The sequence below is a fragment of the Ictalurus furcatus genome, chromosome 18 (genome assembly GCF_023375685.1).
Source record: "Ictalurus furcatus strain D&B chromosome 18, Billie_1.0, whole genome shotgun sequence".
Taxonomy (NCBI): domain Eukaryota; kingdom Metazoa; phylum Chordata; class Actinopteri; order Siluriformes; family Ictaluridae; genus Ictalurus; species Ictalurus furcatus.
The window spans coordinates 10,873,774-10,896,204 of record NC_071272.1 but is presented as its reverse complement, the minus strand read 5'-3'; the positions used below and the strand labels follow the sequence as shown (position 1 = coordinate 10,896,204).

The window sequence follows — 22,431 nt, the reverse complement described above, 5'->3', positions numbered from 1 at the left end:
AAATCTCAGAGAATGCTTTTGGGCATTTGGCCATGACGCGACCTTTGAGCATGGTGCTTAGCCCTTAATGTGCAGGGCTTGGATTCTTCATCACTTGTAAATCACTTTGGATTAATGCATGTGCCAAATAAATAAATAAATATTAATGTGAGTGAAACCAGAAGGATTTGAAGTACCTGGGTGGCAACAACTAGTCCCAGTACTCTTGCTAAGGAAGAAAGAATCAAACTTTTCTGTAGGTGGATAGTTTGTTTGAATCTAAAGTATGGTTTATTAAATTAGAGACTGCAGCAGTTTTTGGTTCTAATGGAATTATGCCAGAAGTAAGATATCTGTTAAAAATGGGAAAAACTGACAAGGAGGTGATGAGAGTAGCAGAGTCTTCTCCAGTCTCTGTATGTTATTTTTATTATACTTATATACAATATATATATACACCATACATGAAGTGATATATGAAATATTGAAATACAAAAACACAAATATAAAAGGCAGAGAATTCTAAATACATTCTTCCATGTCAGGCGGCATACTCCCCGTCTAAGTTAGGTTTTAAGCTGAGCTTAGCATCCAGGTTATTTTCACTCTCACAGGGCTCCAGCTTGACAGGCTCATATGAACGTCTATACAGCGTCCATGTCACCAGTGTGATGATGAACATCTCCATAATCATTAACTGCTGACTAAGCACTATACAGAAACAGAGTTTATGACATTAGACCCATTCAACACACAGAGCATGACTACAACAAATCATCATCAATGTAAGTGCACAATACATTTTTCAATAGTCTACATTTCTGTACAACATCTAAATAGATGTTAATTTAACACTAGATTTTACTGTGGGAAACAATACAACACACATGAACAAAATACATGTGAGAGGAATAAAACACTTTTTAAACACACATTCTGTTATAGGAAAATTATCAACTTCAGGGTGATAACAGATCCCACCACTGTCATTGATTATTTTCCTATAACAGCACACCCGTCCTGTTGCATTCATTATTTATAGCATATAATAATTCTAATTTAACTAACCTTACAATTTGCATGTACAGTATAATATAACATAGTCAATAAAGTAAATTTGTCAGCATTTTGCTATATGGGGTTTTACCATTATTATTTATCCCTTCTAATAAAAATTATAAAGTCAAAAAGAGAGACACTCACTAGATCCTCGGGCTACAGATGAGAAGGGTGGCGAACAGGCAATTGTTCCATCAAGGGACAAGATGTTAATAATTGCTGACTGCAACTGACTCAGGACCAAGACCAGCTAAATGCACATGTACATGAGGACTTATACATCTCATATTGGAAAAGTAGCAAAAATATTTTGAGTAGTATTAAAGATTCACAATTTGATAACCAAACAACCCCATATCACATGTTCAGGTTTTCCTCCTATTAATCTGTTTACAATTCCACAAAGAGGATGAGATAAATGACACAACACTACAGTAGCAGTGACAAGTTATAAATTATCTGGTTAATACTGATAACAGATAATGTTCTTTTCTTATCATGGTATACAGCCATGCACCTAGTTAAGACCCCACTGATAAGGTTACTACTACATTTATATATAGAATTCCTTCCAGATAAACTTTAAAGAAGACAAAAACCAGACTGCTTGTGCGAGTCATTGTCACTGAGCAGTCAGTACACACACTCACCTGATACATGGCATACTTGGGGATGAGCTTGATGCTGCGCAGTGTGTTCCGTATGTGCATGAACATGATGCCTACTGGCCACAAGGAAATGATAGTCAGGACTCCTATGAATGGGTTTATCCATATAGCAGCTCCTGTTATACCCAGCTGTGTACAAATACAGACAAGGATAGACAAGTAAACCTACATACAATGTACATTCATATAGTATATAACACACACAGTACATTATAGAGCATCAAAATGTTCACAACAAACATCAAAATAGTGAAATAAATCTGATCTCAGTCACTTTGATCATGGCATGGATGTTGGTGCCAAACAGGCTGGTATGAGTATTTCAGAAACCGCTGAACTGCTGAGAATTCACACATAACAGTCTCTAACAGACTAACAGAATTGTATAACAGTTGTATAATAGAGTTTACACAGAATGGTGTGAAAAACAAAAAACCTCCCGTGGGTGGTAGGAAATGTGGTTGGAAAATATCTAGAAAGCAGGAAGGCTACATTAACTCAAATAAATTGTCTATGTGCATTCTGAGATGCTTTTCTGCTCACCATGGTTATAAAGAGTAAGTATTTGAGTTATAGTAGCCTTCCTTTCAGCTCAAGCCAGCCTCCTCATTCTCCTATGACAACTCTCCAAAAAGTGACCACCCTGGGTTATGGGGGAACCTGGAGCCTATCCCAGGGAACTCAGGGCACAAGATGGGGGACACCCTGGATGGGGTGCCAACCCATCACAGGGCACAATCGCACACACATTCACATACTACGGACAATTTGGAAATGCCACTCAGCCTACAATACATGTCTTTGGAATGGGGGAGGAAACCAGAGTACCCAGAGGAAACCCCTGAAGCCCTGGGTGAACATGCAAACTCTGCGCTCTCAGGGCAGGATTCGAACTCCAACCCCGGAGGTGCAAACATGCCTTAGGTCAATTAGGGTCCTCTGGATGCATTTTTCTCCTCTAGCTAGCATTTACACAGAGTAGGTTGTTACTGTCTGCTGCTACTTGTGTGGTAGGAAAATGCTGTAGTACACCCTCTTGATATTTTCACAGTGTGGAAGTATAGTAAGTACGACCCATGCACAAACCATTCAAGCAACAGACAATTCAAACATAAGTCTGGTTGGAAATCAAGAATTTTGGCTTCAGTGTAAACCCTAAATACACAATCTCATGTATAAGCAAGAGATTTTCATTGGGAAATGACTTTACATACATCAGTAAGATCGAAGATTCCATTGGTCCATAAAACAATACAGAAAACAGAGAGGGCAGTCTTCATAATGGCATATTGCAGCGCTCCCAGCTTTAGCAGGAACAACATGCGCCTAAACAAAATTAGCTGTGTTAGTGTACCATAAAAATATGTACAGGCTCAGACAGAACTGGTTCCTTGTGAACACTAGATTAAGTTTACCGTGTGATGGGCACTCGAGGTAGGCAGGGGCAGCAACAGCAACATGGTCCAGTGCTGATCCTGAACGTCTTCTTCGCTGAGTACCTCAGAAAGGCTTCATCACCGCCACACTCCTCCAGCATGAGGATCAGAAACTTGTAGATCACAATTGCAAAATATCTACACATGGAACACATCATTAAACCTACTATAATGTTCAACAATGAACCATCTTCTGCATAGTCCTCTACAAGCAATAAATCATAATGACCCGCTGTAATAGATGTTAGATATTAAATTCTACAGGTCAGTGACCTCTTTTCTTGGAATTCACAGAATTCACAGAGTGCCTTACGAGTTAGAGGTCATATCTGTGAACATGGTGCTTCTTGGGATCCACATGCCAAGACATGACATAGTAGCAATGACCTGCAAATGACAGGAAGACATCAATCATCATATAATATCATTGTACAACTTACAGATGATTATGGATTAGGTTATTGTAAAACAAACAAAAAAACAATCTTACTGGTGCAGCTCCGTTGACCCATATGATCGTGGTTTTCTTTGGGTAGATTACATTTTTGTAGACATACACACACTCCTCCAAATAAAACAATAGTGATACAGTAGCCATGAATGTCAGGATGGAGTATAGAGCAATCCCAGACACATCCAGTTCTGTCAGAAATGGTTAATCATTTATTTATTCACATAAATAGAATAAATAAAATGTCAAAATAAATTGCATGATAAAATTCCCCAGGCAAAATAATTATAGTCCTGGAACATTATCATAGCTTTTATAGAAATTATAGACAGCAATGGACAATGCTTCTGCGGCATAAAAAAATAGGGCTGAAAAAGGCATGTGATGTAAACCAACCATTTAAAAAATTTCCCAAATTGTGACTTCCCAAAAAATATATTGCAGGGACTATGAATAAATTGCACAGTAGAAAGAATAAACTTTAGCAAGCTTTAGCAATAACCCTGAATCTAATCAATTAATTTTGTACCTGGTCATCTTTTGTCATGTCTTATTAGAGAATGAAAAAAAGGAATTTCTGCCCTCAAATTGCCACATTTTTTAAGCTAACCAAAACTTTGTATCCAAATTTGTATACAGTTCATAAACTACATACATTATGAATTTGCAATATGCAATTTTAATTCATTCTTTGTTTAATGTTTAATATTCTTACAGCTACAGTATGTCTGACCTATAGGCACGGTGAAATTAAAATATTAATCTAGATTTCATCAAATGAACGTACAGTATACTGTATCTAGTCTTACTGATCAAACTGTATTTACCATCCATTTCAAAACTACCTAGAATTAAATCACCTAGAATTAAATAGAAAAAACACATACGGCTTATAACATCCATAGCCAGAGGTGGCTCAGCTAGACATCTGGGATCGATAGTTCCGTTCAGATCATCCATTATGAATATCGAAATTCATTCAACACTATGAGAAAACAAAACAGCTCCCAGTAATAGTTTTCCAAAAATTATAGTACCTAACTATCAGATTCAAGTATGGAAGCTGAAATCTTCTGCAGCTAAGAAATAAGCACTGTGCGTAATTTGCACATGTGGTGAAAAAAATGCTCTCAACTCCTGTGTTAGCTGACCAAATAAAATCTCAAGAAGCTCCTCCTCATTGGGTTCCCGGTGTCACTGCGTGGCCCAATAAATCACAAGAGCCAATGTATTCGTGATGGAGAGTGACAAGGACTCATCTAAATGCAATCTAAATATCAAAATCTCTACCAAAAATTCATTGCTCTTTAGGTTTTGTCTGTTTACTTATGTTAAATTCTTACTAGTTACACTGTAGCCTTCCTTAAGTCACTTGGATAATATGTCAGGCAGGTGAGACAAAGTAATGAACTTTGACTAGTTAAAGCAATAAACTTTGAAAGGGAAAAGTCAGTGGCAATAAAGGCCTCATATCATAAAGGCATACATGGTGGATTTACTGAATTCTACCGTTATGTACCTTATATAGTTTGATGAAATGGTGTTTCTCCTTGGTGGTTCTGATAAACCCAAGGCTATGTTTCAAAGAAAACATCAGCCTGTGTTAGTTTTTCATCATTCTCCTTGACCAGTATAGTCAACGTCTGTTTTTCTTAGCTATATAAACATGAACTGACCGTATAGGTGATTTTGATTTTTATAAACACTGGATTCAGCCCAAATGACAATTTTTTTTTTAAATGAATGGCTGTGACACAAGTCATGAAGGTCTTTATGAGATTTGGATTGGAGAATTTCTTAAAATAATGAATGGAAAAATGCACACTTAAACTAGGTAAAATGTAATTTGATCACTCTACTATATAAACTCATTAGGTTTGCCAGACAACATGGTAGTTTGCTCCTTCCTCACATCAAGGTACATGGTTTTAAGGTCATTTGCCTTTGGCACTCCTTTGTAGTAGCACATTACTTTTCTAACACATTGCTGTGCACCAGAAAAAACAACACCCTTAATATGCATAGACTTTAAAGATAACTGGAGAATGTGACACAGTAAAAGGAGGAAATTGATTTCAAAAGTAGACAAAGGTCAATGTCACACCCATTACCTCATCTCTCATTTTATTCTACAAAGTAAAGATGAATAAGAATGATGAATTTATATTGGAATTTATTTCAGAGTTCTTTTACTTTCAAGTATGTTGATTGTCTCGTTGATGGTCCCACATGTCTCATCCTTGCTTCAGTGGATAATCTCACCTGGATACTGTAGACTCATTTCATAAAGATAATGACACATACTGAACATTTCTTTCAACACACTTTTCAATGCAGTTTGACTTTAGAGTAATGATTTATATTCCCACTACTGAGTGTAACATACAAAAGGATGGGTTCCTTTTTGAGTTTGGTCCCTCTCATGGTTTCTTTCTCAAGGTCATCTCAGGGAGTTTTTTCTCACCACTGTCACCTCTGGCTTGATCACTGACGATCTAAATATAAATTTACATCCTAATTTCTGTAAAGCTGCATTGTGACTACTGTTAAAAGTATTAACCCTTTCATGCATAGTGGTCACTACAGTGGACAGCTATTCAAAAGCTGTTTTCTGGCTAATTGTGGACACTTGTAATTACAGAAAAAAATGCCATGATATCCAAGATGGCCGAAATAAGTTCAGATGGCCCGACTACTTCAGGAATATCTGTACAATACTTCTATGAAATAAAGAACCACTGAGGTAAAAAAGAATATTGACAACATCAAGTAATAGCTAAGGAATAATATTTTTGGCACATTTTTCAAATTTTGATTTATAGATTTTGGAAACCCATGATTAATCATGTGTCCAGTAAAGTGGTCATCATTCATCAGTCAAGTTATAGTACAGCTTTATTCGTGTGAGCATACTTCACATTTTTTACTAATTTGTTTTTTGCTCTTACTTAATTTTTAAATTAACTGATCTATCATTATAATATAAGCCAGGTAAAGAAGGAGCCAGGTAAAGAAGGATCAACAAGTGCTAGCAGTAGTTGAAGCTGAAGATGTTGAGGATGCAACAGCCATTGCCAGTATTCAAGAGCAAAATAAAAGAAGGAATGTCTGGAAAACCAAAGACAACCAGTTTAAGGGAAACCTGCCTCCTTTTTTAGGAAAGTGTAAACTGAAAGTTGAGGGAACGGAACCAGTAGATCTGTTTCCATATGACCTGGTAAACAAAATAGTGCACAACACCAATCTGCATGTACTCCGAAATGGAAAAGAAAATCTGGCCCTAACAAATGAAGACCTCAAGACGTTTCTTGGAATAAATATGGTTATGTCATATCTCAGGTTCACAAGAATGTACTGGTTATCAGGTGAACATCTTTGTCTTGATTTGATAGCAAATGCCATGCCTGCTAGGTATGATCAGATCCTTAGGTACCTTCACTTTGTGGATAATTACTCTAATGACCTAGGAAACACTGACAAGCTCTTCAAAATCATACCAGTGTTAGATACTTTTTAGAAAACCTATTGTGCAGCAGTAGATACTGAAGAATTTCAATCAGTTGATAAGCAGATTATTCCTTTCAAGGGCCATCTGTCTATCAAGCAGTACATTTCCAAAAAACCCAAACCCTGGGGTTTGAAGGTGTGGGTAAGAGCAAGTTCCTCTGGATACGTGTATAGATTTGAAGTGTACCAGGGTTTAGCTGGATGTAGTCAGGTCAGTGAGTTAGGAATGTGTGCAGATATAGTTATGTGGCTCTGTAATGACATATATAAGAGGAATCATAAGGTATTTTTTGACAATTTCTTCTGCACCATTCCACTCCTTCAGACACTGAAACAAAAGGGCATCTATGGCACTGGCACACGCAGAATTAACAGACTCCAGGGAGCACAGTTGAAACTGAAAAGTGAAAAGCAGCTCAAAGAAGAGGGACGAGGGGCATGTTCTGTTGTCAGCATTGCTGACAACATCAGCATCACACGATGGTTAGACAGTTCACTGATCTGCATGGCTCCATCCTCTGTTGGTCATTGCCCACCTGATTTGACCCAGAGATGGAGCAAGAAAGACATGAAGACAGTTAGCATTCCAAGGCCATTTTCAGTAACACTGTACAATCAACACATGGGAGGAGTAGATCTCATGGATCAATGTGTTGCAATGTATCCTCATTGACGCAAAAATAAACGGTGGTACATCAGAGTGTTCTTTCACTTTCTAGATGTGACTATTGTGACCATTATGGCTTTGTGCCCTGGATGTTTCGCCAATTTCCATCATAAATAGATCTAATAAACTTAATATACATTTTAGAAACACTGAAGTAATTAAGTTTGGTTTGTTTTTAAAATGATAATGATAATAATAATAATAATAGTAATCATCATCATCATCATCATCATAATCATCATCATAATTTTGATGGAACTTTTAGACTGTTGGACAATTTTTCCCAGAATGTTTGAAGAAGCACTTGGTTAAAAATATAAAAATAAAAATGCAAAGTTCCTTATTAATATTTAGTGCTCAGTTTTTCATAGTGCTGTAAAATATGCTCAATAAAATTGGTTTACAGCTTTAAACAATTTTATTTTCTTATTTTTAACATAATAGACAGTTATATTCATTATTCTATTACTAAACATGACTTTCATTTAAATGCATGCAGTCCACTGGAGTGGACACTTCAATATCTTTTTGAAAAATGTATGAGTAAAATGAAGGTAAACTTATTTTTTATGCCTAAAGATGAATAAAAACACACAGAGAAAAAAAAAATCCTTGATTAGTATTTCATAATTTATGCATGAAAAAATAAAATAAAATTGAACTGCAGAGTTTAAAAGGTGGTACAACCAGGGCTGCTGTCTCACAGCTTCAGAGTCCCTGGTTTTATCCTAAGGTCAAATTACTATTTGTGTGGCGCTTGGGATGTTCATGTCCGTGTGGGTTTCCTCCAGGTTCTCCAGTTTCCTTCCACCTCCCAAAAACATCAGTAGGTGAATTGGCTAAGATGAACTGCCCTTAGCATGAATGTGTGTGCGCACGGTACCCAGCGATGGACAGGCATCCCATTCAGGGTGTATTCCCACTTCATACTCAGCATTCCTGGGACAGACTCTGGTGGATCTGGGTCCGGTAAATTTTTCCATTTGACATTTCCCCACATTTATCAAAGTTTGGTGATGAGCCTGCAAAAAAGACAGCTGATTCAACTCAGTGATTACTTCCAAGGGTTAGTAAGTGGGTTAGTGCACAAAAATCAACCAGCCATGCGGAACTCCATCCACCTAGGGCTGGAATTGATGACTCTAGTTTAAGGAATTAGGTGCAGTTCTATATACCGTAAGAATTTTATCACTGTATGGGATAAGACTGAAGAATGCAGTATGAATATCTTCATGGAAATGTTTACCTACAGTGCAAACTTGATTAGATAGCAGGCCTCAATTTTCATGATATTGATTAATGTTTACTTCAGAGAATAGCGCCTGAATATGCTTTGGTAGCTTTGGTAATTATGCTCATAGGAATCTAACATTCAGACAGAATCTGACCTTGGGAAAATACAATTTTTACATCTAATGGCAGTCATCAACATTAAGGTCTCTGACCCTTACAATGAACCATAATGCATTGCACATGTACCAAGTTCCACTTATGACATATCTTTATCACTTTCTTTTATTACATTATTTTTTTATTACCACAGCGTTTATATGTGTGAATGCACATATAAAGGTTCCTCCTTTCCTAGTCTGACAAAAAAAATAAAAAATTCTACTAGCTGCTGAAATTGTTGAGGACCAAAATCTCATATCAGACTTCCATTTTTAATTGCTCATATTATTATTCAGTGGATTAATTAGAACTCCATTCTGTAATACATAAACTACTTTTTGCTAAATCGTTTTGTTCAGTATTAAATATTAAAAGTTAAATCTCATTGTTTTTACTGTAGACTATTCAACTATACAAAATAAACCTGCATATTTAAATTATGTTTTAGTTATTTAAGAATAAACTAATGGCTACATTAACCTAGATTTTGAGGTGATGGCATCAGTTTGGCATAAAGCTTGACATATTTGGCTGCCATAATGTGTCTCTCTAGATACAAATCCAGATATCATTTTAAGACAACCTTGTGAATCCAAGTCCCTGGTCAAATGGTGTATGATTCATTCAAATATAAAATTATTGTGTGTCCATAATTATTCATCTAAATGAGAAGCTGAACGTTAACATAGACATGAGAAACCCCCCTTAGCTGGCTACTCGCTATTGTCTGCTGTTTATGATGTACTGCAATTTCAGTCCAAAATGTTTGGTGAATGTTTGTAGATCACTATAGTAGAACAGCACCAATAGCCACTCAGGCCTGTAACTGTAAAAGTGCAGTTAAAGTAACTTTTTATTGGTTTTACAGGCTCTAACAGAGCAAACAAAAGACACACTTTCGTGGAGGCGTCCATGTTTTTTCTCACTTTGCATGTCGAACGTGCCGAGGTTAGAAATGACATTATTACAACTTGCAAATTACAAATTACAACTTACAAAGCACCACCAATGCAGCATTGGTTCCACTGAAGGAAAATAGGTATGTATGAGCCATTTAATTTATGTTGGGTAAAAGTCAGTACAGTATCCCACTATAAAGTATCCCACCATTTTGGGATAGTCACTACAGTGCTACCTGCACAAACACTTCTGCATTATAACCAAAACAGCACTTCTGCTTCCGGCGGGTCCACTATAATGCCAGTGGTGTTTTTTACAACCAGTGTCTACAGGAGTTCCCGAAAATTTATGTCAACGACGTTCATCATATACAGTCATGTGAAAAAATAAGTTCCCATAACATGGAAATTGTTCACTTTTTTTGACATACAGTATCTCACAAAAGTGAGTACACCCCTCACATTTTTGTAAATATTTGATTATATATTTTTATGTGACAACACTGAAGAAATAACAAAGCAAACATTTTATCATCTTTGAAACAGTGCCTATTAGTGAAGTTGATATACCATAACAAAACCACAAGGAAAATTGGCTTTTTCAATCATTTATTCAACAGTAATATCAATAGATGTGATATTCGTTTTCTATGGAAAAAGTAATTAAACCCTTGGCCCCAGAAGCTAGTATTGCCCCATTAACAGAAAAAACTTCTTAAAGGCATTTTACATAATTGTCCACCAGTCTCTTACTGGCTTTCTTGAATTTTTGACCACTCTTCCATGCAATATTCTTTCAGTTGTAAGATGTTTGAGGGTTTTCTTAGATGTACTGCCTGTTTCAACACTACCCCCTCCCAAATTTCAATGGGCTTTGACTAGGCCATTCCATAACCCTCCATTTCTTCTTTTTGAGCCATTGCTGAGTGGATTTCCTGGTGTGCTTAGGATCATTATCATGTTGAAATGTCCACTTTCGGTTCAACTTCAACTTTCGGACAGATGGCCTCACATTATTTTCAAGCACTCTTTGATATGATGCAGAATTCATAGTTGAATCAATGAATGCAAGCTGTCCAGTCCCTGAGGCAGCAAAGCAACCCCAAACCATAACATTTCCACCACTGTACTTCACAGCTGGTATGAGGTGCTTCTCCTGAAAAGCTGTCTTTGATCTGCACCAAACATGTCTGCTGTTACTGTGGCCAAAAAACTATTTGATTCGTCTGTCCAGAGCACATTATCCAAAAGGCCTGGTCTTTGCCTATATACTTATTGGCAAAGTACAGTCTTGCAAAGGCTTTTTCCTGGCTCGCCTCCCGTGCAGGTCAAATTTGTGCAATCTCTTTCTGATTGTAGAAGCATGCACTTTGGCACAGACAGTTGCAAGACTTACTAGCATATTCTGTGATGAAATTTTGGGGTTCTTAGAGACTTCATTTTGCATCAGACGGTCTGCATTTTGGCTGAATTTGCTGGGACAGCCAGTAATGGACAAACTGGCAGCTGTTTAAAATCTGTGCCATTTGTAGATTATTTTCCTTACAGTGGAATGATGCAGTTCAAACAATTTGGAGATTTTTTAAATCCCTTGCCAGACTCATAGGCATCCACAGCCTTTTTTTTCTGAAAGCCTCCTTACAGAACTCCAAAGGGAACACCAGACACTCGATATGAGAGGGGTATAAATAAGACTAGTTCCACCTGCACTCCCTAAGCAGGTTCTAATCACTGGCACCCGATCTTGAACACTTGATTCTAATTATATGGATTTGAAGGTGTGATAAATGTCGGGGTGTACTTACTTTTTACATGTGACTAATCTGTTTTTTTTTTAAATTTATGTGAATGTCAATTTTATGTATCATTTGTATCATTTGTATTGAGTTTATCAGCTTAATTAATATGTTTCAAAGAGGATCAAATGTTTGCTTGTCCAAATATGTAAAAAAAAAAAAAAAAAAAAGCCAACAATTTCCATAGGGTGTGCTTATTTTTCCCCCCACATGACTGTAAGTTTAAGAACGCTTGCAAAGCTCCTTCTAATGCTCCTTCTAATCATTTGTCATACATAAACAACTACGAAAGTGAGAAAATACCTATTAATAGAAATGAACACCCAAGCTAACCTTAGTCTAACAGTATAACTTTATTGTAAGATGCTACCGGAGACCTGGGAGTCGTGCTGTTTCAAAGTGGAAATGCGTCATAGCCCTGAGTGCAAGTAATGCTATAGAGGACAAAGACATTGCAGGCAGATTGTGTGCTTTAAAGTTTACTTTTGGCCACCACTGCATCGATGATTATTTTCCGATCACATCACACCCTGTCGTGTTTTATTATAGTGGCTGCTATTTATTTATTTATTTATTTATTTATTTAGCGTTTTGTTGCCGCCTGGTGGTCGGGAGCAGAAATGTAACCAGTGAAAGTGAGGAGAAAATCAGTGCCTGGCTACTGAGAGCTTAACATATTTCCCATGCAGGTAGAACTTCTTTTATAGTTAGAGAGACTTTCTGTTCTTGGGTCATGACAGCGCTGTTTGAGTGGTTTCAAACACTCTGGTTAGGAAGAAGCTTGTCTGGATTTTACTCGTGTTTTGTCACAGAGGGGAGGAGGAGGTAAAAAAGCAAAAAACAAAACAAAACAAAAAAAAAACAGCCGCCATCTTTTGGAAGTGACTGGGAGTGGGGAGTTAACGTTAGCCTTCGAGCTATTGACATCCACTGGCTATTTTTTTATTTTATTTGATATTATCTCAAGTGGTCATCACGTCCAAATCATTCCATGCAACACAGCAATAAACTAACGTTTTCGGACACTTGACTTGGCAGCGAGACAAGGACTACCGAGGGGCTGAAGGAATAACAAATCCGTTGAGTTGTGTCAAATCTGTGCTCCACTCCTCTGTGGCTTCAGAGAGGCCAGTTGTTTGGCTGCCTGCTCTTCGCAGGATAACTGCGTTGGAGGCTAGCAAGCCTAGCTCAGATTTCCCTCCCTGAATCCTGTTTGTTCTGTCAAAACTGGCCTGTTGGACGGGTAAGCTTTCTCCAAACACACACTTGACACTTTACTTTACATTTTTTTGTCCAGCACAGTGTTGCATTTTGTGTCGCTGTCGCTGTCATCTTTACTGCAAATAAAAATAGCTAATACAAGGAGCGTAGCATAGCATAGCTAACGTTAGCATGCAGACACCTTAGTAAGCTAACTGCAGCAGCTAACTTTATGTAGCCGCACACACTGACACTGGTTTTAACTAAGCTAACTAGTTTGGATGAAATAGGTCAATTTGAGGACGTTTGCTTTTTAGCCATCGGTTTTTACATTACATGAGATGACGGCATGGCGTTTGTAATTACTATTAGTGTTTGATCCTGGTTAGTTAATTAGCCAGTTAACTAGTTTACAGTGATTTCCCTCGTTAACAAAAATAAATGTAGGATAACTGAATGAGGGAATCTGGACAGTTTCTGAAGGATAATAGGCATCTGGATCATGCTTTCTTGTTATAAAGATCCAGCAACACCTGCCTATATAATCAATATGTATATGTGTGTGTATGTGTGTGTGTGTGTGTATATATATATATATATATATATATATATATAATATGTATGTGTGTGTATATGTATGTGTGTTTTAATTATTTTAGAAAATGATTGCTTTAATCTGACATGAATAAGCTAGCGTGTATGACAGTGTTGTAAATGTTGCTTGCATTTTGCATTGCTGAGGCACTCCCTGCTTGTTTCTCTGGCACTTGGACTTGCCTTCTGTCGCATTGAAGCCTGTCATGTGTACAGTGTGTCCAAAAGGAAAGAAATGAAGCGTGAAATTCCCCCGCTATGAAGCTGTATAACGCGATATTACAATATAATAAACCAAGTGCGGTCTGACATAAGCACAAGGGTTTAGCATTGAGCAGGAGTTGCATTCCTCATATCCCTGCACTAAAGTGAAGCCTTGCCAGCTTTTCAGCATTACTGTTATTCACTACTATTCACAGTAATTCACCACTATTCATAAGCATTATTAATCTGAACTACAAATCACACAAGAGATGGTCCAAATTTTTAGTTCTAAATTAACCTTTCTAAGCAGGTTGTCCAGCCCATGGACAAACCATTTAAAGGTGCAATAGCCATTTTTGTTTTTGTTTTCATACTTGTTCGAATCACCTTGAAAGATATGAAAAAAAAATATGAAAGGCATGTAAAACAATGGCTGAGAAAACCCATTCAGAAAACGGACTTCTGGTCTGGAATGCTTGTTTGTGATTGGCTGGGCCTCCTGTCAGTCATCCTGGGGGCGGAGCTTTGTGAAGATATGTGGGAATTTAACTGTGTTCATGCCATGTCGCAATTACCGTAATTACGAGAAATTCCGACAAGTAAAAACGAAGACACGTCCTTGTAATTACAACTTTTGAATTAAAAACTTGAAATACTCAACATGGCGGTGGTTTCAGCTGTAAAATGTAACTAGTTATCTCATAATGTTTGTGTAATAATTCACATTATTGACTTATTAATGTCTTAATGATGCAAAATTAATCTGAAAATAAACGAAATACATACAATAAAGTTTAATGTAGCTAGCACAGAGTTGGATAACCAGCTAATGTTGCGTCCGGGCTGTCATATAGTAATTACGGTAATTCCGTGAACGCAGCCTGACTTCCTGTCCGGAATACCTGTTTGTGCCTGGCCTCCAGTCGGCCATCCTGGGGGCGGAGCTTTGTGAAGATTAGAAATTTGGGTATGGGGGAGTTGCTCAAGAAAGATTAAAAAAATAAATAAATAAATCAAACCCATTAGACCATTAACCATTAGAGACCTAATCTTCTAAAAAAAAAAGACTAATCGGACCTAATTAAAAGTGCAATAACCGTTTTTAATCTCTTTTACCAGTAGCCAAAAAATGGCATTTTTGTCTGTTTGGGGGGTACCTGTGTTCAGCATTGATTTGTTTTGTGATCTCACACACCACAGTAGTGGTTAATGGCTCATATGAAAGTAGACACTTAAGACTAAGAATTAGCAGTTATTTCAAGTATTTCTTCTTTGACCTAGCCTACCTTGGGCAATATATTCAGAATTTTTTTTTTTTTTTTAATATTTGCTTTTAACACAAATGTTATATCTTCACAGCAAATGTTGATATCAACCTCATTCCTGGTCTCAAAAGATGCCCCAAGTACTTATCCATGAACACCCAAAATATGAGGAAGTTCTCTCTGACCACTAAAATTGTGTGTAAGGTTATCAAAACACAGGTAAAAACCTCTCCAATATGGCACAAAACCTCTCCAAATGGCACCAAACGTCTCTAAATGACATAAAACCTCTCTAAATGGCACAAAGCCTTTAAATATTGCAGACTTCTCGAAATAGCAAACATTTTTTTAAAGGCACAAAATAACCTCTGCAAATGGCACCAAACCTCTCCAAATGGCACAAAATGAAAACAAATGGCAGTAGCATGAACTGTGTTACACAATGTGTAATTTCACACACACACAAAAGTCTGAAAAATACTTATAAAATATAATGTTTATTAAAAATAGTGCCAGAGCCCTAGGTGAAGGAGTACTTGCTCTCCGAATGGCTCAAATGATAGACACACGAGTGACCCCTCTCCTCTGACTTCTTTGGGCGGTAGATAGAGCCCCTCAACTCAATCCACATAGTCTTCCTCAAAAAAAAATGAGCCACTCGGAAATAACTGCTCCAGAAACTGTGACGCATTCAGGCTTTTTCGGGAACACGCCGCCGCTATAAGACGCCGATAAATCGCACGCTGAGCAAAAACCAGTAGAAAACTAGCGATCAGAAAAAACTGCCAAACATGCAAAAACCTGCTTATAAAGTTCTGCAGGAAGACCGCTAGAGCGGAGAAGCCATTTCCTGATAGTTTCTCTGCACGGCCCTGTAGCGCTGTGCTGATTGGCCTGTACCCGCTGACACACAACTCAAGACGCCGCGTCAAAGGCTTGGTTGTGCTGAATACGCGTTTGATTTTCTCAGCCTATGAGTGGTCAATCATGTCGAGTTTGGGCTTGTTTGAAAGCTAGAAGTATCTACCATTGGTGCAAGTGGGTGTCAATCAAGTTAGACTGCCCAATTAAAATTTAAGAGGCGGGTTGTTCAGCATAGCCAAAGCAGATTAGCTTTTTTAGATGGTGTCTCAGTTTAGTTTATGGCTAATTACTAAATTCCAGAGGGATGGGATACCAAAACACTCAATGCATTTTGAAGAGGACATTTGCGACTAAATATGGAACTTTGCATTTCTTCAATAAAGCTGATGGACTTTATACCGATGGAAATGTGCATGATTTATAAAACCGCGAGCGAACTGGATTTTCGTCTCTGTAGGTAATGTAAGGTAGTAAACGTTTATACAAGTCCGATCTTTGGTTTAAATGTTATAATTTTATTGTGGCAGTTGGCTACGGTGTTTTTCTATCAAAAAAGCTTTAGTCCTGCTCTCCGATTTATCTGTCTCAATGTTTTCGTGTAGAGGTGTGAATTGTTTGCCCAGCAGGGAGCTCAAACTCCGCCCGTTTCCCATCCCCTTGCTCACCAGCAGTTAAGCACACAGACATAAAACTGTACACACAGAAAGCCACAAGTGTCCTGACTAATCTTGTACCAGAACTGCGGTGATACAATAATTCACTTGTTTATACTAATTGAAAATGTCCGATAAGTCGTTTTCCATTCCGCCGGCGGAATGAACGCTAGTGTCGGGGCGAAAGGGGTTAATGACTTTTTTTTGTACTAATAACCTGGAAGATATGTAAAACATGACAACAAAAAGCCTCAGCACAAGTGGCTGAGGAAAAACCTCCATCCAGAATGCTTGTTTGTGATTAGATGGGCCTCCGGTCAGTCATTTTAAAGATGACACACTAAACACTATCCACTATGTACTCTACCGTCTAGTGTATGAAATTTAGAAGGGTAGTATCGTCTCAAATGGAACACTAAAGTTTTTTTTTATTAACCGGAATTATAAGTTGTTTTCTAGTTGATGGCAAATGTAGTCAAACGCACTTAAACATTTCTTCATTCTACTGCTTGACCGTGCTACCTTTTATGCCCAACATGACCTCAGTCATTATCAGATGGAAGCGAAATCGTCTCCACAGGATCCAAAATCAGCGTCTGGTAGCCCCTCTCTTCTTCCGCTGTGTGAACAAAGCTGCGACAGTTAAGTGCATGAAGCGTCCAATATTCCACACTTCGTTTTTTTCGGTTGAATAAGTGCATCATCTGGGTACCTGAAGTGCACTTCTTGGAATTTTCAGTGAGAACACATTACTAACATTATTTATTAGAGAATTAATGATAACCCAGATGTTTTCGTGTCATGTGGTCATAGGCTCACGCTTCACTCACAAAATAGTGTCAGGGTGGTTGAAGGGTCACTGGAGTAGAGAAGAAACACTAGGGCTTATTTTAGTTTGGGGTGAAAAAATTTCCAGCAGTAATTTTAAAACGCAGTAAATCAGTAATCACAAAGTGTATGAGAAGCGTTCCGGATTTTTGGTGGGATTTGGGAAGCATTGTATATCTGGGAGAGGGTCACTGACTACAAGTCCTTGGTGAGGATATGAAGCCTCGAAGTATGCTACAGTCAAACTGATTATAGACAAAGTAAGCTGATTTTAATGATGTAATAATGTAAAATGTTTGCTCAGCTCATAAAACACATAGCAGGCTCTGAGTGGAACAGAAAACTTTGAACAGTAACAAAAGAGTTTGGTGCAGCTAAACTGGTGGTCTAGTGGTTAGGATTTGGCGCTCTCACTGTTGTGGCCAGGTTCGATTCCCGGTCACCGAATTAATAAAATTTTGGTTGGAAAAAAAAAGGCTGCGTGCACTCAAAAAACCAGCATGTTCAGTGCCCAATTCCCACCCCCAAAGTTCCAGGCTTTTGAAAAAGTACCACCTCCCGAGTAGGGACTTTGTGAGGGCTAAGTATTTTATCTGGAACTTAATTTAGACCCTGGTCCCTGTGGTGAAAACGCAGAGTACCTCCAAAAGTCCCTAGTTCCTGGGAAAAGTACCTGTGGTGGAAAAGCGACATATGCTGTAGATACTCTGTCTGCACTTCCTCTTTACCTTTGGTTTCTGTAGCATATGTTCATGGAAAATGATTAAACAGTCCCTCCAGGATTTTCGTGATCGCAGAAATGAACACAAAATCAAGGAAACTCTGCAGTATTTGGAGGAGCTTGCACTTTTTCAAAATTACAGCAGATTTTCTGCAGATTTGGGCCAAGACTCGTCATGTGACATCATCACGATGTGCGTTCAGCCAAAGCCCTCTTTGATTCACGTGCATCGAACATGAGTACAGTTGAAAGGTTTACCAACAAACATCACTGCGAAAGATCGTGCAAAACAATTTCATGCAATTGCGATTTCGCCAATTCAAGCAGTTTTCCCACCAAACAAACAAGAAAGTGTGAAAAAAAACCCAATGGAAAATCAAGCATTTTTGGGCACAACAATCACAGAAAAACTCTGTGAAATCCTGTACAGACTGATGAAACTAAATTCTGATTATTGGGCTTGGTGGCTGTGGACTATTTTTAAACTAGCCCAATAAACACAGACTTGCAGACTTGTTTTCCCCACCCACAACCTTGTTCCAAAACTAGCCCAATTTGGTTTAAAAAAACAAAACAAAAAACACAACCCTCATTACCCTGACCTAGTCAAAACTTAATGATTGTCCAAATAAACGCTTTTTATAACCGTATGTGTTTTTGCTCTAGAGTAAAAGCTCTTTAGCAGCAGTAGTAGCTTGTTAGAAGCAAACATGGGTCATCGGTGTCTTGGCTGAGGGGGGGGGGGAAGAAGAGGAATTTGTATGAGGTTGTGGTTATATACCTGGTACTTCTCGGATGTGTTTTACCAACTTGCAGTGCATTAAAGATGGAATATGACACTTCTTCAGACTGAGCGAGAATGCGATTCTATGTTTATACACCGTCTGGGTTTCTCTATTATAAGACTAAGTAAAAGGTTGTTCTTAAACTTTCATTGTTCTCCATATTTAGCTAGCTCACTGCGCTGCTTTCAGGTTTGTTTAGATTTGGTGGTGGTGTGGCATATCTCCAAGGCTATTGGCTGTTCAGGCAGTTCAATGCGACGCCATTGTGACTTCCTGTCTCAGAAGGAAATAATTAAACACACAGAATCAAATCACAGCTAAGAATGAATATTTTAATCTCTCTCTCTCGCCTGATTGGCTAAGGCTCCTGCCTGTCACTCTGTAATTGGACTTAAGTGCCTGAATTTGAGGTGTGATGACGTTTGATGTTGCTGTAAATTGCTCTTACAGGATTGTTAGCATATTTTTAACAAAATCTTACAAGCACACTATTTGGGACTTGAATCAACATGGAAAAACCAAACTACCGTTTAATATAATATATAGCCTGATATTTGGTCGCTGTGATCATGCTGAAATCTCTTCAGAGAGGCGTTGCCAAAAGAATCGATGAAAAATCCAAGAGGCCAAAAGAATTCATAATCAAATTGTGATTGAGCTTTCAAGGTCATAATGCTTGCAATCTGTTCATCGTAGTAGTAAGAATGCTAATTATTTGCCTTTCTGTTACTTCAGCTTGTTATTGTTTCACTTTTTTTTTCAAAATTATCCTTTTGAAGGCTGTAGTGTGACAGCAAAAAGACCCGGAAGGACAGATTAATGGATAGATTAATGGATTGATTCATGATGTGTACAGAAAGTTAAAAGAAAGTTCTAGGTGTGTGAATGTAGGTTATGGGTATGATTGGAACGAATACCACAGATTACTGAGATGCCTCCTTGAGTTGTAAAAGAATGCGGAGCAATTAAGCTGAACACTCTGCCTCATGTCGACGCCTTTTGAATTCACATAATGTGTTATTTATGTATTTTAAAGCTCTGACTGCGAGTTCTATGTTCTAGAAACCTTTGCTGGTTGAATTGTAGACAATCCACAGATCTCAATACATAAGGCATTGTCTTTTGTTTTTTTCCATGTCCTCTCTCCACAATGTTGTTTGAAAAATTATAAACAGTCCAGTTATTCTCTTGGATATGTACTTTATAAGCATTGTATTACATTTAGGGTTGATTATATTTGAATGATTAATATATCAATTAACCAATTAATTGGGTTATCTTTAAAAAAAAATTAAATACCAAAAGTATTTATTTAAAAATAATTCACACTAATACTACTACCAAACTCTTAACTAGGCTTAAAGGTGCGTTAGATAAGATTAGTCACATTTTTTTAAATTAAGATTAGATCCTTAGCACTTAGCCTGTGTATCTGGGTTTGACGTTTGAATGATTAAAAATGTTCACAAATCTCAATGTCTACAAAATGATTGACAGGAGGCCCATCCAAACAAAATAACCAGCATTCCGGACCAGAAGCCCAAAAGTGTTTTCCAAAAGTGTTTTCTCAGCCACTTCATACACTTGTGCTGATGTCACAGCTTCAACCAATACTTTTTGTCATGTTCTAAATATCTTCCAGGTTATTTGTACAAATAAGAAATAAAATCAACTTTTGTACCTTTTAATTAAATTACATGTCACTGAGTACAATACAACATTACTGACATTTTTCTGATAATCTGTCACAGCATGAGAATGTTTTCAAAGTGCTCATGTCACACCAAATGAGACATGGTGACGGTATTCTGTACATTTTTTCTTCATACCTGCATTCCAGGCCGTGATTTATTCAACTCCACCAAACAAAAATTCAATATAAATATCCCCAAACATATTTAGCTTGCCATGTGTGTATGCAAGGTTAATCATTTTCTGTGTGTGTGGAATCGACTCCGTAGCTTTGAGACTGACTCTTATGTGGTTTTCACACTGGGCACGTTTGCTGCGGTCCAAATCCAAGTGTGATCGTTCCCAGCGCTCCCCTGCAGCGTTGGTCTGGTTTCAGACTCACTTGATTCTGTTGAACTCCTCTTGCATCACCACAAATAATATCTGGCACTATTATGCACACTAGGGCTGGGCTATATATCGATATAATATCGAAATCGTGATAAATGATTTCTGAGATATTGTTGGTATGATCTACTTTTTAAAAAAAATTTCTTACATTTTTAATAATTACAAATTAAATGGTACTGAATGGATGCCGTTGATTTGATGTAATATTTTTGAAAAACTTCTTGGTATTTGTAAGTATTTAAGAAAAGTATCATCAAACTCAGTTTAACGTATTTTTGTTTATTTTACTACTGTTTTGCAAACAGTTTGTAAGCTAAATTATATGTCTTGATATGCATCGTGTATCGTAGAGATGTCCCCAAGTATTCTGATATGTTTTTGTCATCACCCAGCCCTAATGCGCAGCAGATATTATACGCAACAGTGGCCCATTTCTATGTCCTATTACGGTCTCCTGCCACTCATGGTACATGTGTGTTGTGGAAACTAATGTAGTCATCATCGGCTAAAACACATGCGCAGGTAACTTTACTTCCTGAACGTGTGCAGACCCGAGTACAAGTTGCATTCACATTCATGGGAATCCCAGCATTGTTCCAGTGCAACTGTACTCAGACCACCTCCTACAGGTAGTCTCTGGTTCGGTACAATCATGCGCTTCACGGTCTGCATGACAGCTTTCACATTAGCCGTATTTCAGACAAGCCATTCCTTCTCATGCCTACTCTGCGTGGGTATAAAAGGGAGGTGATTGCACAGTATAGTCATGGCAATAAGTGTTATAATTGATGCCACTTTAATAAACGCTACTTTTCAAGGAGCTAAGCTTATTTTGTTGAGCTAATAAAATTTAGTCTATTGTATAAGAATCAGAATCACCTTTACTGTCAAGAACTGTAGGTTTACATGTGCAAGGAATTTGTCTTGGTGTACTCGTGCTTAACAGTAACAGTAAAATACAAGAAATAAAATAATATTAATAAGATAAACAAGACAAAGTTATGAAAATGAGAAGCATACAAAAAATAACTATAAAACTATGTAAACTATGACTATAAATATAAAAAATAAAGATTTGTTGCATATGTTGCAGATAATAAATACAAAAATATGTAGTTTTACTCTCATTGCTTCCTGACTTTTCACACACCCTGTTGTTAAATACCAGGATGCATTAACATTGGAATGAAATTATAGTCTGAACCGACATCTTTATTTAATCTAATTTATCTGCGTCACGCGCAGCACATCCCTGAATCTGTTAGTGTAGGGGTAAGCAGGCAAAATATAAGTGCAATAATATTTCCTCTATAAGAAATTACTTGGCAGGTCATAGCAAAATGGTTGTTAGGAAAAGCAAAAATAAAAACAAGCATGACAC

The 22,431-nt window shown here is 37.5% G+C and overlaps 2 protein-coding genes across 2 annotated transcripts in view; one reads left to right on the top strand and one right to left on the bottom strand.

The window, feature by feature from the left end:
• Window positions 1-415: 415 nt before the first annotated feature.
• LOC128622596 (organic solute transporter subunit alpha-like) lies at window positions 416-5,055 on the bottom strand. The gene is made up of 8 exons (XM_053649226.1): window positions 4,481-5,055; window positions 3,633-3,784; window positions 3,456-3,529; window positions 3,122-3,280; window positions 2,921-3,032; window positions 1,689-1,835; window positions 1,183-1,288; window positions 416-690 (listed from the first exon to the last, which is right to left on the bottom strand). Exons 1-8 carry the CDS (start codon window positions 4,551-4,553, stop codon window positions 521-523), a joined length of 993 nt encoding a protein of 330 aa, XP_053505201.1. The 5' UTR covers window positions 4,554-5,055; the 3' UTR covers window positions 416-520.
• Window positions 5,056-12,416: 7,361 nt separating this feature from the next.
• taok1b (TAO kinase 1b) overlaps window positions 12,417-22,431 on the top strand; it is a 36,335-nt gene continuing 26,320 nt past the window's right edge. Inside the window, exon 1 of the mRNA XM_053648196.1 lies at window positions 12,417-13,097. The gene's annotated coding sequence lies outside the window, so the exon portion shown is untranslated. The remainder of the gene's footprint in view (window positions 13,098-22,431) is intronic.

Excerpts from the sequence above, each read along its gene's own strand:
- LOC128622596 (XM_053649226.1), bottom strand. The coding sequence starts at position 4,553 with ATGGATGATCTGAACGGAACTATCGATCCCAGATGTCTAGCTGAGCCA. Across the intron at positions 3,281-3,455 it reads ACAGATATGACCTCTAACTC|ATATTTTGCAATTGTGATCT; the intron begins GTAAGGCACTCT and ends TTCCATGTGTAG. Across the intron at positions 1,836-2,920 it reads GAATCTTCGATCTTACTGAT|CTGGGTATAACAGGAGCTGC; the intron begins GTATGTAAAGTC and ends ATTTGTACACAG.